The sequence below is a fragment of the Anarhichas minor genome, unplaced genomic scaffold, assembly GCF_050575085.1.
Source record: "Anarhichas minor isolate MPS153535 unplaced genomic scaffold, ASM5057508v1 ptg000029l, whole genome shotgun sequence".
In the NCBI taxonomy this organism is placed as follows: domain Eukaryota; kingdom Metazoa; phylum Chordata; class Actinopteri; order Perciformes; family Anarhichadidae; genus Anarhichas; species Anarhichas minor.
In genome coordinates this window covers 2,868,037-2,887,338 of record NW_027466475.1, presented here as the reverse complement: position 1 = coordinate 2,887,338, position 19,302 = coordinate 2,868,037, and the positions used below count along the sequence as shown (strand labels likewise).

The 19,302-nt window shown below is 45.7% G+C and overlaps 1 protein-coding gene across 1 annotated transcript; it reads right to left on the bottom strand.

Annotated features, from left to right (window-relative positions):
- Positions 1–788: 788 nt before the first annotated feature.
- LOC142964070 (homeobox protein Meis1) lies at positions 789–15,711 on the bottom strand. The gene is made up of 7 exons (XM_076104194.1): positions 14,942–15,711; positions 13,028–13,248; positions 11,774–11,915; positions 11,504–11,554; positions 10,992–11,042; positions 9,531–9,677; positions 789–941 (listed from the first exon to the last, which is right to left on the bottom strand). Exons 1-7 carry the CDS (start codon positions 14,951–14,953, stop codon positions 804–806), a joined length of 762 nt encoding a protein of 253 aa, XP_075960309.1. The 5' UTR covers positions 14,954–15,711; the 3' UTR covers positions 789–803.
- Between the last annotated feature and the right edge of the window lie 3,591 nt (positions 15,712–19,302).

Below are 19,302 nucleotides of genomic sequence, written 5' to 3'. Positions count from 1 at the left end.
CCGCCTTGACATCGCCTTCAATAATATATGAAGTTGCTTCTTCTTTTTTTTTGCCTACAGTTTGTTTGCAACGCCGCCTCGTCCACCGCCAGACCCATCCTCCCTCTGCTGCCACTCACACACACACACACACACACACACACACACACACACACACACACACACATATATTCTTAGAATGCATCCAGCAGTGTTCTGTCTGGACGGATGTGTTACACCCTTTAACTCTGAGGGTAAACAATCAGGAATCAAGTAAATCTGAATTTATTCTCTGCACATTCTGTGCACGTTTAGTACCGATTCCTCCCCGGAGCTTTTTAGTCCGAGTTCAAGTGCAGACCGTTGATGCATGCAACATGTAGTAACGGCTGCAAGCTTCAAATGCAGGAAAAAAGCGTCTCTCTTCCTTCATCTCCTTCAAACATGAATATCGCCATCACCGTCTCGTGACGAGGAGATCACATGACAACAAGAAGAGAGGCAGAGATCTCTGCACACTCAGTCGTTTCATCCGTAACATGAACCGTGAGCGCACAAACACAACCCAACAGATGTAGAGCGGACTGCACCCTGAAGGAACGCGAGGTATCTACCACACGATGTCTGCTCTACCGACGTGTCCCCGAGCAAGACAGCCAAAGTCTGCCAGGTCCAGAGGAGCTCTTATATAGCTGACCGTGACCTCTGACCTCTCTGTGACTTACTAACACGTCCTGAATAAGCCGGTCAAACCTCTCCTGAATGTACTTGGCGTATATACATGACCTCGGTCTACATGTCCTGTCCTCCGCTCGCCCACCTGATCAATGAGGAAGAGAAAGTCTCTTACCCTGCTCGCTGCTGTTGTCTCCGCTGTGCGATGTGTGTCCGCCGCTGGACGGTCCCGGCGTTCCTCCGGAGCGCGTGGACGCCGTGTCGTCGTGATCTCTGTTCCAGGACGTCTGTCGCAGAGAAGAGAGAGAGAGAGAGAGAGAGAGAGAGAGAGAGAGAGAGAGAGAGAGAGAGAGAGAGAGAGAGGACGAATAGATACGTTAATATTCTGTCAGTTTGCTTGTGTTTTTCTTCTTTTGAAAACTTCTGTCTACATATATACTGTATGTTATGCAGGAGAAAGTCCGCACACATATGCAGAAACACAGCTCAGTCAGTCAGTGTGTGTGTGTGTGTGTGTGTGTGTGTGTGTGTGTGTGTGTGTGTGAGAGAGAGAATGAGGATTATGGGGGCTCAAAGTAGAGAAGAGGCCCAGACGAATAGCGAAACATGTTGTATTAGTTCCCAGCTTTCTGAGGCATGCAATCCACGGCCGCCTCCATTTGGCTCAAACCACTAGCAGATGAAAATACAAAACAGCTACGACTCAAGATAGGCTGCGGCGAGCGCCAGGGAGTGATGTCATCCCAGCAGAGAGAGAGAGGGAGAGAGAGAGAGAGAGAGAGAGAGGGAGGTAAATAACTCAAACTATTGCTACATAAATATAAATCCTCTGTTTTGTCCAAAAATTAAACAAAAAACTGGATGACCGATCCCACTAATGTAGATTTAAATTTCACTTCGGGAGGCAGAGCCAAGACAGAGAACATAACCAAATAAGCTGAAGTTTTCCACCACAATCTTTCCTCAAAAAAAAAGAGACCACATGACCGACCGAACTCCAAACTTTATGTAGACAAACGAAAGAGTTGAGGTAGAGTGGAAGTTCACTCCTCACTCCAGGACGTCAAGAAAAACACGAACACGAGCAGCTGACGAGACAAAAGACACTCGGGAGACCTGGGTTTATATATAGCAAGAGGTGTGTGTGTGTGTGTGTGTGTGTGTGTGTGTGAAGACCAGATGAGTGTCAGCTGCACAAGAGCAAATGGTCCAGACAGAAGGATAAAGGGAAGACACACACACACACACACACACACACACACACAGGTAAGCAGACGTCACGTTCAAACACACAGTCAGACATGTGAAGTTCCCTCATGCACACAGGGAAGTAGATATACATAAGACACACACACACACACATGAAGCCGCTACATGTTACTGAAACTAAACCAGATGTTACCTCTTATCTCTCATAACCTCTGGAAAGAAACATTAGCACCGAGGACAGCGGAGGAACAAAAATCATATGCAGCTCAAACACACACACACACACACACACACACACACTTAGACACCACGCAGTCTTTGCTTTTGCCAAATCAAATTAAGCAGATATCCTACGTGCCTACGTGATGAACTGAGTGATAGAAGCCCAGATGGAGGCAGGAGAGGGAGAACACACTGGAGAACACACTGGAGAACACACTGGAGAACACACTGGAGAACACACTGGAGAACAACTGCTTTCAATTGGGAAACTACGAGCAGTGCCGACTCTGCGAGGAGTTGTGAAAATAAAAAAAGGAGCAGGCATTAATTCATGACACGGGGTTTGTTTTAAAACAAAATGTAGAAGGAGTAAAATAACAGAAAAGAATACACAAGTCAGCAAATTCAACACATTTGGGGTTTATTAGAGCCCGTTTGAAGTTCCTGGGCTATGAAATTATAATCCAAGTGCTTACACGGACGATATAATCGCTGTTTTCTAAATTAGGCTCTGAGGCTTTGCAATAAACAGGAAAGTCACTGCACAAAGACGGAGATAAAGGTTGATTTTAAAGGGGATAAGATACCCCCCCACACTTCTTACAGATTCTTTATTGCAGACCGTAGAACGCTGAAAAATGAAACACCCGTGCATGACCGAGTGACTCCAGAGAACATCAGAAGTGAGGTAATCCAGAACACATGCTCGGCACGCAAACAGTTAACTCTGGCTTCTGCCAACTCCTCCAAAAAAAAGTGCAGCTTTTAAAAAATGAGCTCGACTTGTTTATTCAGAGCTCTGTGAAAAAAAATAAAAAGAGAGAATAGTAGAGCACCCCGAGGGACGTCGAACGGCGAAGACTCAAAAACCCAAGAGCCTCGGCTCGCCCACAACAGAAAAGAATGTTTCCTCATTTTCTTTTTGTGTTTAATTCTGTAACAAATTCCACTTGAAAATATAATTAGACAGTGCAGGGGGAAATGGCAAACTACTGCATTAGCTGTAATTGAACAAAAGAGCGCTTTGCCTGCTGGGAGGTGGCCCGCCGAGGCCCCATGGGAAAGGGGGCGGGGCCAGGGCCTGGTGGCATCTCCGCGGGGACGGTGGAGTTTATTTCTAATCACAGGCCGCCTCTTGGACGGAACGGGCCCGGCTCTGATCTGACACTCAATTAATACACACACGGCTGAGATCACACAACACACACATGCTGGTACACACAGGGCACACAGCATGCATGCACACACACTAAAACACTTTAAAGCTTGTACACACACCTTTTATCTACCTTATGCAAACACACAGTGCCTCACACACCTTGACCACAAGACACACACACACACACACACACCCTGTGCCAACAAGACAACGTGGAGGTCCAACTGCAAAAACATGGGGTGTGTAAATGCACAAGATGGAGAGATGCACGAACAGAAAGCTGGAGGAGAGCCGTCCGTCTGCACGCTTGATTTATTCTATGTCCCCTTAATGAGCCGCCATGGTCTCTCTCTCTCTCTCTCTCTCTCTCTCGTGCAGGATGAAGATTAGTTCAATGCCTAATTGTTTAGTAAATTCAATTTTCCACATTCTATTCTGCCTTAGCTTTAGCTAAAGTTCTTAAATCTGCCGCGCCAAAGCCGAGGGAACCCTTGCTCGTGAGCCGCACATATCTTTTTTTTTCATTACCATTTTTTTTTTCTTCCTTCCACCTCCCTAATTCGCCATGAAAAGATTTTCCTTGCTGGAAATTCTGATTCCGCTATGATCGGTGATGCATTCCAATCCAATGCATTCTCATTGTGCAGGCGACTAAGATGCTTCCCTCTCTCGCTGTGCCAGGCCCCCACATCATACAAGCGCTCATGCAAGAAATGTTGCCTTGCCAATTCATTTACAATAATAAAGAAAATGGTTAAGGTTGTTGTGCTTTGCACCCCCCCCCCCCCCCCCCCCCCCCTCCTCCTCCTCCTCCTCCTCCTCCCCCCCCTTCCCTCACCCCTCTCTCCTCACTCTGAAATATCTTTTGTGATGATATGGATATTTACTTCTCACTCTGTGCCAGCGAGCGTGCAGGAATAATCGTATGTGCATACTTAGCGGCGCAGACACAAATATCCAAATAACCCCCCCACACACACACACACACACACACACGCACTCTTCAGTGGTGGTACATCTGAATCAAAGATGACAAGCCGGGCTACTCCGTCCCCCAGAATGCTTTGGTGCATATGTTCTCCAGCAGGTTGTTTTTCTTTAACACCGTTTTTGACCTTTTGCTGGGCAGCACTGCTTCCTCCAGTTGAGAATGCCATGTGTTGCAGCGGCGAGATTGGCCCTGGACACATTCTCCCACTCAGCTGGTGGAGAATCTGTGAGTGATGGGGGGGGGGGGCTGAAAGGCCAGCTATTGTAAAACCTCTTGTTTACTTTGCTTTCCACTGTGATAGATAAAGCAGGATCTGCCTCCGTGATAACCGGCCAGGCAACTACGTCCGCTCTCTCTCTCTCTCCTCCTCCTCCTCCCCTTCGCTGCAATATCTGTGCTTCAGAAAAGAGGGGCTGATAATGGTATGCGTGGTGCAAAAATAAAAAGGGGGGAGTGAGAGAGCAAAAGACCCTCCCTCCCTCCCATTCTGTTCTGCCCCCCCCCCCCCTTCCTCCCCAAACTCTCCACAATAGACAAAGAAAGAAGAAATAACCTTATAATTGCTGAAGGGGGTGAGGGAGAAGAACTGGATTTGGTCTCTTGAGTAAGTTAAGTATGCTACGTTGAATAGCCGTCAGGTACTCCTTCAAACCGCCGGGTTAACCTCGTGGAGACGAGCACAGATAATTACACGTTTGAGATAATTACCAGAGCTTTAGATGACACTCACGGAAAATGACAAAGTGATTTCTTTTCTTTTCTCCGTGGCCTCTTGCCACTTCAGCTCTCACTGCTTTTGTTTACCCCCTCTGTGAGTCCAAACACAAACATGAGCTGGAGTGCTCTCAAAGCATATTTCCCTTTTATTCAGATGCGAATGAAAAAAAAAAAGGCGGGCGTAATGTAATTTGTTAATGACACGTTTTAGCTGCGGTTTTCCTGCGTTAGCCTAGCCTAGCTCAAACAGCACTGGGATGTTCTCGGCGGGTCCCTTGGAGACGGTGGCCCATTGTCAGGGGCTCACAGGGGGTTTAAAGGGGGGGGGGGGAAGGAACTTTCCATTAGCTAAGTACACATGTGTTAAGCCAGGTTATTGTTTACTTAGCCAAAGAAACCACAGCAGGCCTCGGGGACGGACATGGCCGCCCATCATAAGTAACACGAGACGCAAGCCAGGAACTTTATTTGCAGTTGGGATTTTGTGGGAGAATCGTTTTTTAACAAGAATTTCCAGAAATATGATTTTAAAAAGCAACTAATGGAAAAAAATGTTTGAAAATGTATAAAAAAACGTATAAAAAAGAAGCTGCTGACGCTCTCGTTCTTTGAAGTCACCCCCCGGCCTTGATTTGCTTCATCACAATCACCCCTACTTGCTATTCCAGCACAATAATGAAGAGGCTAAGAAACACACAAGTCACGTGGTGTCGCCTCTTTGTATCACTTGTTGAATCCTGAACAGCCGCCCTGCATTCACTCCCCGATGGAAAAAAGAAAAAGGGGAGGATGGGGGGGGCAGGGGAAAGGAGGAGGGGGTGTAGAGGAGGGAGGGGGGGGGTCAAAACCTCTCCTCTATTCAACTACAAAAGCTGCTGTTACCGACAATCGGCACGATGATTCACAAGTTTGTGTTCCGATGGTCAGCGTGCGACTGCAGGAGAGAGAGAGGAACTCGATACATACTTCAACCAGAAGCCGATAGATTAGCGATGGTACTGATTAGGAAAAATATAGTGGCTGACCCCGGCGGTCAGGGTTTCCATTGAGTTTGGAGAGGAAGGGTGGGGGGGGTCACTCTTTGACCGCCATAGAGTTACCTAAACCAACACTGCTGGGTCCCTCGCTGACCTGGAAACCAGCACTTGTATGGCATCGTGGTGCCAATTGTTGTGGGGGGGGAGATACGGCGATAGCGCTATCGAGAGTAAATTCTTCCACGGTGACCAACAGCACTAAGCTCACACAGGGCACAGGGTTTGTTTAGGAAACATTTAGTTCCCAAATGTAGAGATGTCACTTGAGATTGGAGGTTATTTACACACGATTTCAGTGTCAATAAAGCTCTTTATTATAGAAGAATACCTCCTGACGAATAGAACTCAACGGGTCAGCTGCTGAGCGCTCGTCACTTAAGACTCTCTCACATCCACAAACACAAATAAAAGGCAGGCAGAACTATTTTTTTATGGGAAAATTTCAATTATTTCCAGCCCCACTTCAGCCTGCACGGCTCAATCAAGTGGAGGAGCTCTCGAGGCCCGGAGTGAGTCCTCAGCACCATTAGTAGTGTTCTGCTCTACAGCAGAGAGAGAGAGAGCCCGGGCCCCTCGGAGTTCATTAGCAAATTGCCGCGGCCCCCCCTCTCGCGCTCTCTGTGCAATTAAAAAGGCAACTGTGCGAAAATGACGTACGACGGCGTGGAAATACCTCCCCGCTCCTTTTTAGACTGAGGTGAACATATGCAGCGGAGCAAACAGAGGGATGCAATCAGCAGCACACAAGTAGTCCCTTCCACATTAAAAGTCACTCGTACTGTAACTCTACTGCGTCTTTTGTGTTTATTTACAGCTGAACTCAAAGAAGGGATGTGTGGAAACGTGCTCCCAAAGAGACGAAATGAGGGAAAAGGTGGTGGGAAGCTCTCTGGGGAAGCAGGCAGGGAAAGGGTTAAAGAAGTCCAACTGGTGCTAACCAGTCACTCCACTCACATAGCACCTGAGGGGGGTGCTGCATTTATCAGGCCAGTCTGAACACACACACACATATATGCATACACTTGTAGACACACACACACACACACACACACGCACACACACACACACACACACACACACACACACACACAGGAGGGTGAGCCCAAACTGGCTGGGCTGCATTCACAAGCCGGCGCAGAGCCTCTGTGACTTTTTCACCTCTCAGCTCTGCTGTGCTTTTCTTCTGAGAGGGGCGCCCGGCATCCCCCTCTCTCCGTACACTCGGCCGCGGCTAACAAAGCAAACGTAAAGACATGTAAAGAATATTCCAAACTGTTACGTGACGCAAGGGTGCAAATGCAGCAGAGAGAGTCAGCGTTGTTGGATTGTTGAGTTTAATAAATTCAAAGTATTTTTTTTTCTCCTCCTCCTCTACAGTCGCCTCACTGGAATAAATTGGTTTATGAATAAATGAGCCTGCTTTCTCCGTCTTGTTAACATTGTTCTTTTGTGCAAATTCTTTTTTTTTTTTTTTCAGTCCACTTCAACTTTATGCCCGAGGGCATATATTAAAAATACATATGGAAAGAGATAATGCACACACAAACGCAAATTCGTTCAGGATGTCACTGCCTAACAACCGCAGATAAGATGTCACACAAAAATAGCCCACAAAACTCCCAAAAAATATATATATTGAGCGGCTAGTTGAGTTATGAAGAGCACTGCCGTTAATATATTCAGCTGTGAGAGGCATGCACCCTCTGTTTGGATATGCCCATTTACACACAGCCTCCACATTATCCCACCACAGCAGCCCGTCCCTCATTTTACACATCTGTCAAAAATGCCCCCCCCCCCCCCCCCCCCCCCGCATTGCAATGCAAACTACGCCTGTAGGTCATAGTATTCTGTCACATCAGCGTAAACACAAGCCTGTGTGGTTTGGCCCTGAATTGGCTGCATGTAAAGGGACGTCGCCGCATTAAAAAAAAAATATATAGGCCACATCTTCATTTTACAGTCAATTAAAGATCTGCATCAGAGCCTCGAGCACAACATGGTTTTCCTCATATACCTGGAAACCCAAGGGGGTTAACACACTCTATATTTCCATATAGCATAAGGCTTCATTCCATGTCCTGACCTATCTATAATCATAAAAAAGAAAAGAAAGAGAGACAAGTGAATCCCTGAGAGGATACAAGGAGCCGTTCAAAGAGACACTTAAATGCACAAGTGGCGTCTGTGTTATTTAATTCTGCTCCTGGATTAAATGAAGTATAATCTTCCGGGTGATCTTTCTCATTTCCATAATCAGACATAAGGGCTTGGGTGGAGAAGGTGGAGGGGGGGGGGGGGGCTTCCCAGTCCGCTCCCAGTCCTGCCATTCAGCCCGGAACATAAAAGCCGGTGGCTGCCTCTCTCTCTCAGACCAGCCACTCAACCATATGGAAGTCCGCGGATTTAAATTATTTAGCCTAATCGCTTCATTACTTTTTATGTCGGACTATCCAACTAATCCCTTTAATTTGGCCACTTGATTTTTTCCCCTCGTCGCTATCCGTAGCCGCTCCTCTCATGCGCTCTTAAAACTCTGGATGGAGTTTTAACTTATTGGTCTCACAGTCTGCAGCTCCGTCTCGAGCGACTCGAGCTATTAATGGCCGACAAAAAAAATAAAAAAAATCCAGATTTGCATAATTCTAATCATCGGTTGCTGTTATCATTATTTAACGGCAGTGTGTATGGACCATTAGGGTCATGCCTGTGTGCGCGCGCACTACAATGTCCCCGGAGTGCCAGCAGTCAGTGGAGCACATAATGAAGGCCGCGGTTATCTCTTGATATCGGCACAAAAGGGGGAAAACACTCCCTAATCTACCTTTAATACCCGCTGCTGCTGCTGCTTCTTCCGCGGCTCTCAGAGAAGAAACCTTCTGAGCGCGAGAGGACAGGAAGGGAAGAAGCGCAGGGGTCTCGATAAGCAATGTGCACTCATGTCTGAGGAAAAATACTGACAAGACGCGTAATGAACCGTGAACTCCACAGTGGAGAAACCGAAGGACGGCACCTCGGCCCCGCAGTCTGCAGACCCATCCTCCTCCTCCTCCTCCTCCTCCTCCTCCTCCTCCTCCTCCTCCTCCGCTCTGCCGGGCTGCAGACAAACAGAGGAGCCGAGGACCGGGGTGTTTTTTTTCTCTCCACCCCGCTTTTAGTGGCATAAAAACGGCGAGAAAAAATGGAGAGAGGCGCTAAATTAAAATGGACACGAAGCAGGTCAAATTTGTGGCGATGCCTTTTCTTTTTACCGAGCTAATCTCCCCGGGTCGGTTCCTGGTTCAAGTCTTTAATGGGCCAATAATAGCAACATTATTCAGAGAGACATTTCCATTCCGATGGACGGAATGTAAAACGGCCTTAATCATATGCAAATAGCAGAGTAGTGACCCAGAATAGCTGAATAGCCAGCAGGGAGAGCACGAGCGCGCGCGCACACACACACACACACACACAGACACAGTGACACACACACACACACACACACACACACACACAGTGACACACACACAGTGACAGACAGAGAGAGAGAGAGATGTACCTGATCAAGGGCCACCGATGATCTCGTGATTTCCTCGCTGTCGGATTTGGACCCGCCCTCCCGGTCGTCTATGACCAGGTCGATGGGCATCTTGCCTTTCAAGCAGCTGATGTACCGGTGACAGAAATTATCACACAGCTCGTGGACCTTCAGAGAGAGAGGAAGGACGACATCATCATCATCACACATCATGTGCAACCACACACATAAATGACAGCCTTTGACATGCAAAAGAGCCCCGAAGAGCTTTGTATTGGGGGGATCACAGCCCAGTTGTTGCATCTAAAATATATTTTAGTGAACACGAGGCATGACTGATCACTGGCAACACGTTATTGCTTTGGCGCTGTGATAAATTATGAGTCTAAATATGTTCAAAAACTCTATTTTAGCCTTCTTCCCCTTTGCTCTGACATTCTAAAAGATCCTTCAGGACTGAGTCCAGGTCCCGAGCCGCGCCGTATAGCCAGCGCTGCTCCATCCGGGCCTTTGTAATAGCAACTTTAAAAAATATATATCTATATATATATCTATCTATCTATCTATCTATCTATCTATCTATCTATCTATCTATCTATCTATCTATCTATATATATATATATATATATATATATATATATATATATATATATATATATATATATATATATATATATATATATATATATATATATGTGTCTCCTCTCAAATAGAGATATCTTTGAAAATTGACAGCGACACGAGGGCTCAGGGGCTCCAACGCACTCAACACCCGTGTTAATGCCCCGGGTATAGTGGCCATTAGAGGAGGGCGACCCGCTTGACTGACATTTAAGGTAAACTGTTTAATTCCGTCCACTTATTACATTATCACTGCCAATGTGGCGCATCGAGGAGCTGAGAAAATGTCAGAGGGGCAGAAAAAGAGAGCAGAAAGAGCGTTAAACTGGATTTATATTTAGTAGTGAACAGTTTACAGCCTCTTATTTACAGCACGTGGTCGCGTCATCCGTTTTAATAAAGCAACAAACTTTCAACAGCTTTGATAATGTTCCACAGTGCGAGGTTAAAGTGAACTTTACGGGCTCCCGTAGTCCATCTGACGCGGAGACAAATCAGAGTTTTTACACCCACTGCTGCCTCTCCCTCTCCACAGATGGCAGCCGGGGGCCTCTCTGCCCTCCATAAAGAAATCCTCCCAAAAGTCCGCTCTATGTTTCAACCTTGCGTGCGATTTGTGCCAGCATTAAACTTCATTAAAGCACGCGGGGAGAGTTTTGGGGCACAGAGAGATATCCGTTCCAGTTGTAACAGCTTGCGTCGTGATTAAACGCGGAAGAGAAAACGGCCCCGTGATTGATTTTGACGCTAATTATAACCGACGAGCAAAAAAATACTTCTTCTTTGCTTTTTTTTTTTGCAAACACAGCCCATACGTCTGAAAAAGTGGCACAGAAAATGAAAGAAGAAGAAGAATATTACCTTCTCCAGCTCCAGAAGATGAAATCGTAAAACTTGAATGGCTTGAATCATCTGAAAAATTAAAATAACAATAAAAAGAATTAGAGCCGATATTAAACAGGCCACGTTTTGATCTCAATACAAGGAAAATAATATTCATGTGAGTGGGTTTTTATGTGGGACTGATATTAAACCGTGGACGTTATTGCAGTGTGGAGAGCAGACATGCGGGAGTCAGAGAGCTATTAGGCAGCAACTAGTGAGGAAGACGTCGCTCTCATCGTCACGTTCACAGCAGCAACACTGTACGGAGTGGAGACGTTTGGAGTTCAGAGGGTCGCGTCAGCTGTCTGACCATCGGCCCTTCATCAGGGGGAGGGGGCATCGTGATATCAAAAGGCCCCCCAAAAATCACCTCCAATCCTGCTCTGACTCTTCAGCACCACGTGGCTCTCTGACTCACACATGTACATAAACATGCAAACAACACACTCACTTTCCATATACATATATAAATATATAGTGTATCTTACCAGATTATCCAATTCTGGATTCGATGAAAATAAAGGTTTTTCTGCCCGAATCTAAAAGAAATAAACACAAAATATATTAATATAAAGGAAAGTTTCAAATCATTTACACCATGCAAGGGGTGACAAAATGGTGCATTAATTCATACTTTACACAGTCAACATACTAGATGAAATTAAAACATTTTGATTTGTTTTTTATTTATTTATTAGTGAATGGCATTTTATTTTCTCTCAACTTTACGCACAAACGGCACAAAAAACTTTCCTGACCTGTTTTGCAAACACCGCTATGTCCTCATTGAAGGATTCCGATGAACAGACGTCTCCTCCCGCCACCCCGGGCTCTCTGGGGGTGCACGTCGCTAATTCACATTTCTCAAAAATCAGTGCAAGCAGGGGGAACAGGGGGTGCCTGGGAACACACACGCGCACACACACACACACACACACACACACACACACACACACACACACACACACACACACACACACACACACACACACACACAATAGCAAATGTCACCAGAGAGAACAGCGCGCGGGGTCAAGACCACTGCGGGCTTAGATTTAGCCAGCCATGCTACTCCTCTACAACTCGCCCGTGGGGACCGCTGCTGCTACTGCTGCAGCCGCGCTATTATATTATGCAGAGGCTCGGAGAAGGGCTGCAAACAGCGGGCAGACTTCTGTGATTAAATCTCGGCGCGCCTAATAGCATAAAAGCTTTAGTCAGTCAAACAATTCCTCGCACAGGTCTCCCTTTGGATCCCAGGCGTGCACGCACGCGTGTGTGTGTGTGCGCGTGTTTGTTTGGCGAGAGCCTCTGAAGCTGCGCACATTTGTTGATTATTTATTGTTTAAGTCGTCGGGGTAAATACGCGCAGACTGGTAATGTGCTGCAAGTTGTGTCAGTCTGGCGTGAGATGAGGAGAACGTGTTACAGTGAACACAGCATGCTTACAATCTTTCTTTTTTAATTAACTCCTGTAAATTAATAAACGACATGCATATGTGAGATCTTCTTTAAACGTGACATTTTTTAATTTTGCTGGCACATTAAACACAATGAATTAAAATGGCTAAAAGAGTAATTTTGCACATAAATGAGGAAACTTAAAAAATGAATTAAGCAAGTTAAATTCTAAAACAATATTAAAAGCTCTAATTAAAGTGGACTTTGTCTTATAATTATAATATTTTATCATATAACAGTCAAAATACATTTTTTTTCCAGTGACTTAAATAGCAGGACATGTGTGAGATAAACTCCATAAGTAAACTATGTATTTAATATTTGGTCACCAGCAGAAACGAAGTGACAAACATAAAAAACATACAATTCTTAACTGTGCAAAAACAAAGGCAGCCCTTCTCCTCCCAGCGCCTCTGCAGCACTCTGGGCTCTGTCCCGGCACTGAGCCGGTGCTTTGCCCACTCTCCCCCCTCCAGGCCTGGATGCACGCCTGCCCGCCACAGAGCGAGTTTTTTCCCCTTCCTCGCGAGGGACCGAGGGCTCGCACCTACCCGTATATAGCGTCTTTATCTCTCTTGAGAGCGTCGTTAACAGAGGAGCCCATACTGGGAGGCATGGTGTTGGTGTGGGCGGTGTGCGGATACTGGTGGGAGTGCAGCTGGGGCCCGTGGTTGAGGTGCACCGCCTGCATGGACCGGGCGCCGTGCGGGTCTCCGTACATGGTGGTCGGGATGCCCACCCCGTCCATCCCGTAGTGGGGCAAGTCTTCGTACTGCACACAACAAACAGTCCGCCGTGGATAAACATGCACAGCAATACGCTCAGAAGTCTGCTATGAAACCACAAGTCAGGAAACAGGTTTTAAAACAAAGTCTAAGTCTAAATCTGGCATCAGGGAGACATAGTTTCATGAATATCCAAAACAAGTCGACATTGTTTCAACATTGTTCTGAATTCAAAGAGATTTCCTGACACTAGTGAAGCGAGCTTTTCTTTTCAACACACTGACCCTCGTGACACAAAACCAGAGGAATAAATCCACCGCAGAGGTTTGATGTTTTACTCTTTTACTCTTTTACAAGAAAACAGGGTTTTAAAGACAGAAGTATAAATGAAGTTTATCAGGAGATTGTTTCGTGGGAACAAAAGACTGTCATCTATTCTTAAGAGAAAGCTTTCCAACCTACTCACAGTGACTATTGCAGCTCAATTCATATAAATTATTCAATATATTCCTAAAATACTGCGAGGCCAAAAAGGTTCAGCTACATAGCTAGTTATTATTATTATAGTAATTATTGTTGTTATTACTGTTATTATCATTAACCAGGCTTGGTTTCACACCAGCAGTCTGTTTACTGGGTATAACGTCTTAAACTTGTTAATTGCAGTGTTTCCTAATTTTAAAGGCTCATAATTGTGCAGCATGTCATTACCCATCAGGCACTCTGTGATTAGCGCATGCAGCAAACGCAAGTTAGCGCGTGTTGTGTGTTTTATTTTTCAGACAATGTTTAGCAAGAAGTGGACATTCAAAACTTTTTTTTCACGTGTCAAGTTTGAAGTTAAATAACGTTTTTGTGTCTTTACGCAGTAGTCTGGTGGTTCTAATTAAACACTCTGCTAGTTTGTTAAAACGCAGAAATGTTGATTCGAGTATGATTGTTTATATTTTGAAAGGGCTAAATAAAAGCTGTATTGGAGGTTGGCTTCTTTAACAGATCTTGAATTATTGATAGTGCCCTCTAGAAGTGCCGAGGAAAAGAGTTTAAAAAAAGCATTATCACTTAAATCAGAGCATTTTAGACCCCAAAGGCAAAGAGGTGCAAACCCCAGCGTGGTGCAGCCGCGGTGCCAAACTAAGCGGCTCAACGTGTCCAGCGTGTCCCAACATCTCGGCTTTTTACACCGTTTAGTGTCCGCGTGAAGATCCAAGCCGGCTGCTCCGGAGCAAGTGTCTGAGTCAAAGCGTTCGTCGTCGCCTCAGTACTAAAAAGAACAAACTGGCAGTGTGCTAATATCACACGCTGTAGGACGTTTTGTAAAGTGATTTTTGTTTTGTTCAAAAACGCTCCGCTCAATATGAAAATCTAGTCCGAGCAGAAATGTGCAGATTTGTTTTTTGCCTCTCTGCCCTCCCCCACTTCGCTTCCAGTAACTGGCCCTGTCATAACTAATCTGAAAAACATAGGCGATGTGAGATATGATCACGCTTCCAATGTCCCTCAGCGGGGCCCGGTTTGCGGAGTGCGGCCGTGCGTAATGCCGTGCCAAAGAAAGACGCCACAACAAAAAGAATAGTGTCTCCATGTGTCAGGGAAGAGGACAGAAAACTTTCGCCGCGAGTGTGTGCGTCCGTGCGGGTCTAGTGTGTCATTAAGCCACGTTACAGTGCAGGATTGCGTTCAGGCACGGCAGACTTAGAGAAACTTTTTTTTAGGTGGGTTAAGGATCGTCCTACGTACCCGTTGCGCCATAACCCTCCTCACTCCCTGGTCGTCCTTTCAGCTTAGATAAATCCCCTCTGAGGCCAGGGTGGAGACGAAGTGAAGAAAGAAAATCCAAATAAATGGGGGAAGATGTTTCAGCCCAAAATCCCGTATGCCTCTTTTGCTTTTTCTCCGGTGCAGCCAGCCCCCGCTTCTCTGCGCAAGTTTAGCCCTGGCGCGGTGAATAGGTCCTCGGCTATCCTCGAGGGCAGCGGCGCCAGGCTCCTTTTCTTTCTCCCCAAAAAATAAAAATAAAAAACAACCAGGGTGAAAAATAAAATAGCCCCTCAAACAGAACTGGCGACTCTCATGGCTCGCTGCCACTCCGCTTGTCAGTCACAACGCGAGGGCTTGTCAAAAGTACCGGATGAATGATGGTCCGACGCGCGTCTCCACGGGACCGGCACCACCTAAACGTTAACGGTCACAATCACCGGTAAAAAAATGAAGCAGCTTCTCCTCTCGCTTTCTTTGATCACTCTCGGCTCCCGGCTTGATTTTCTTATGCAAAAGCGTCTAGAGGAGATCAAGAGGAGGTGGGGTGATAATTCTGGCTTAGGCTTTTCTTAAAGGAGCCACGATCGATGCCGTGCGTGTGTGCGCATAGATGGCGTGTGTGTGCACGCGTATGAGTCTGTGTGTGTATGCGCGAGCCGCCTTCTCTTTCCCCCCCTCCTCCGTTTGTGTACAATGGGGATGTGTGTGCTGAGCTGAGGAGGAGCGGAGGATCTGGACCAGACTGCCGAAACCCGGAAGTAGTGGTGGCCATAACAGGTCGCGTCTTACACAACGCGCCGGGCTGCAGCAAGTCGTGCGGAGAGGAGGGGGGGGGGAACAGAAAAGTGGGAGGACCCTGCCGAGACCGCACCGCGAGCTACAACGACGCGGGGGGATCGAAGCCGAGTGTCCACAGAGGTACCGCGGCATCCGAGTCCGGTTCTCAGAGAGACGCTTTCATCTTGAGTCCGGAGCCGTTTATAAACCACCGGAACGTCTGTGATCTGGATCGACGCGTCCTGAATCCTGAATGCTCTGCTTGTGACACCAGCGTTACTCTCAGGTATGTTATGAATAAACTACACGCGCTGAGTTTTGACTGCATGGAACTTTATGAGTATTCACTTCTTTCATATAATAAATCACTTTATCATAATAGTGGCAGGTTCAGCTTCTGATTGGCTGCATGCGTCCACAGATCCAAACATCCAGTCCTGCAGGTTTCGGTAGCTCACTATTAACTCACTATTAATCTTCTAAACAGTCTCTCTGCTTCCTACGTTTGCATTAATGCATCATATTTAATAACAGAAATGCCTTTAAAGCGTTTGGATACGTGTCAACCTCCATCAAAAGAACAATAAATACAACTTTCTTCAAGTTATTCTGGAAGAACTGTTTGTAATATATTTATAGTTATTGTTGTGTGCAGAATCAGAGGAATGCATCCACATCTCGTGTTCTTGAGTCGTGGAAACGTCTCAAAGCATCTTTTTACATCTAAATAACAGACCCCCCCCCCCCCCTCCTCAGTGTCGTCCGGTGCCTCTCCCCCCCCCCCCCACAGCTGCACCGAATGGGTCGCTCCAGTCTGCCCTGTCTGTCCAATGGCAGAGAGGCTGAGGGATGCGAGCCCCCCTATTGGCTCCCCACATGATCGATTCGGGGCTGATTGATCGGTTTTTAGGCCACTTTTTCTTTTTTTCTTCTATTTCTTTGCGAGGAAGGCTAAAAAACAAAACACCACCCGCGAATAGAAAGCACACACTTCGTGTTTTCTGTCCACTTATCGGCTGTAAATTCACCCACAAACAGAATATAATACACATGGAGAGCAACACACCTCTGACTTCATTACTCTGACTAAACCTCTCGGAACCAAACACTCAGGTTGAGATATTATTGTTGAGAACTTATTCTTTTGTCTCCGTGTGATAAAAGTTCACAGTTTACAAGTGGATTTAAAAGTCTGGTCAAATATGAATGAGCTCTAATTTGAGGAGAACGAGTCATGAAAGTACTGACACCAGAGAGTATAACGTGAACCAAATAGTTTGAGTTCACCCCTCTGTGTCACTGAAATCTTATTTCATTTACATCAGTGCTTTTTTGAATTAATAAAAGAGTGAAAGTGGCTCAAAGTCTGCGTAAAGTATTCATGATATATTTGGTGAAGGCGTATAAAAACGGACAGGATTTTCCAGACATTCCAGTAGATTTCCACATGATGCTCGTGTATTTCTCAGCCCGTGCACGTGAACGGAGAGACACATTATCTGCTGATTATGCTCATACGGTGTTGCTGGTCGGTGACGGCCTGTTTGAAGTGTTTTTTCTTTCTCTCTCTCTCTCTCCGTGCAGCGCGTCCAGTCATCGATCACCTGGCCCCTCGGTGCCACAGAGATAAGGTGTCATAACATGATAATGCGGCTTCACACATTCGGCGGTAAAAAAACAAACCGGTGGGGATGGGGGACAAGTTTACAGGAGTAAAAAAAAAAAAATCACCAACAAAGCCTCCCAGCAGTCCGGCCGGAGAGGCTCCGGGGGGCGGCGGGCTGAAGAGGAGCCACGAAGCCGCGCAGGACGCACGACTTTTACGCACGGGGAGATATTCGGATCAAATAATAATAAACTCGTTTAACTCGTCGAATTTGTTAATTCAATTATGTATTGGTGAGTAGAAGCTCTAATTTTCTCATTCTTTTTTTATTTGTTTACGGTAAATTCAAATATTAAAAAGCGTATTCTTGTCACAGATATTTTTCTGGAGGAAAGTTATTTTTTGAATTAAAAGGAGAAGCTGTGGGTTTAGTAAACAGCATTATGTATCTCACGACACCACGAGGCACTCTGCGTTTTAGAGGGTCATTGAGAGAGAAAAAGCCAAATTAACATGAAAGGAGACTGACCACTAAAATAACTACACCGGCATTATAAAGCAATTAAGCTCCTTCAATTAGCGCCTGTAAAAGCAAACTGGAGCTCCACTTTCTCTCCTGGAGCTGCTCTTCCGCGAGGGTCAGCGCGTTTTCTGGCAATCTGGGAGAGAGAGAGAGAGCAGGGAGGGGGGTCTAAATACCGTCATTTCTGTTTAATCCGCTTTGCGATGACGGTAATGCTTCGAGTCGTTTCAATAAAATCAGCAGGTATTACTTTCAAACGGCTGAATGTGAAATGACAGCATGTTCGACTGCCGAAACAAACAGGGCGGCCTGCGCGCGCTGACTTCTGCTGTTTGGACGCAGAGACAAGTTTCAGCCTTTGTGTCAGTTTATTAAAAATGCATTCCTCTAATTTCAGGTTACTGTGTAAAATCCTATTTATTTTGTGTCAGATAATGCTGCGATAAATACAGACTCATTTGATGAAGCCATATAGTTTTAACGCGTAGTTTTAGGTGTAAAACAAATACGAATGAATAATCTGCGTCTGTTTGAACAAACAACCAGCAGAGCCCGACGAGTCAAACCGAGGTCAAACTACTGCTTCTTTTTGCAGCCCGCAGCGCAAACGTGTTGGGATCTGCACAAAAAAAGGCCACCGGTCGTCTCTGCTTCGTGTCAGTCGCTGCGGCACAGACAGACCGACCGACCGACAGACAGCAGGACACACAGACGGACAGACCTGCTGCAGAGCGTTCACACAGCTCATCTGATTATATGAAACTACTGGTGTATTCTCGCCTGTCGGGAGACCCGTCCGGACTCTTCGTGGTGCGTTCAGGGTCAGCTTTCTCTTTTAAAAGTTAGTGTAATGAGCTATAATGTAGCATTCAGTATTAAAGTCTGATTCGTCATCGTTTAAAAACTGATATTAACAAAATTATTTGTTTGTCTTAAATTATGTCACATGACTCTTTTTTTTATATTGGCATTAATAACTCGAGAGTATAATTACATCACATCCTAAATACAAAGGCTTGAGTTTAATGGTGTTAAAGTATAAAAGCAAGAATATAAAGTGTCTCAATATTGATTTGAAACCATGAAATCAGTTATTTTTGGGGATGAAGGGAAAGGCTCCCTCGCTTCTGTTGGATCCTGCAGTTTGGACCAAATGTTCCTCTGAGCTGCTTTTTTTAGCCTCTCACATTAATGCTGAACCATTTGCGCCTTCTACCGGAGATGTGAGGAACTACACGAGGAGCAGGACACGCAGAGGAAGAGTCCGGCTCAGATGATGAAGACAGGAAGCAAAAAGTAAAAAAAATAATTCACTAAATGCAGAATATTCAGTTTGAATCTGTAATGAAGTCGGTTCTTAAATTCCATCATGTACAAAACTATCTATGATGATAATAAAATACATAAGAACAGTACTGCTGCTGTGTTTTATTA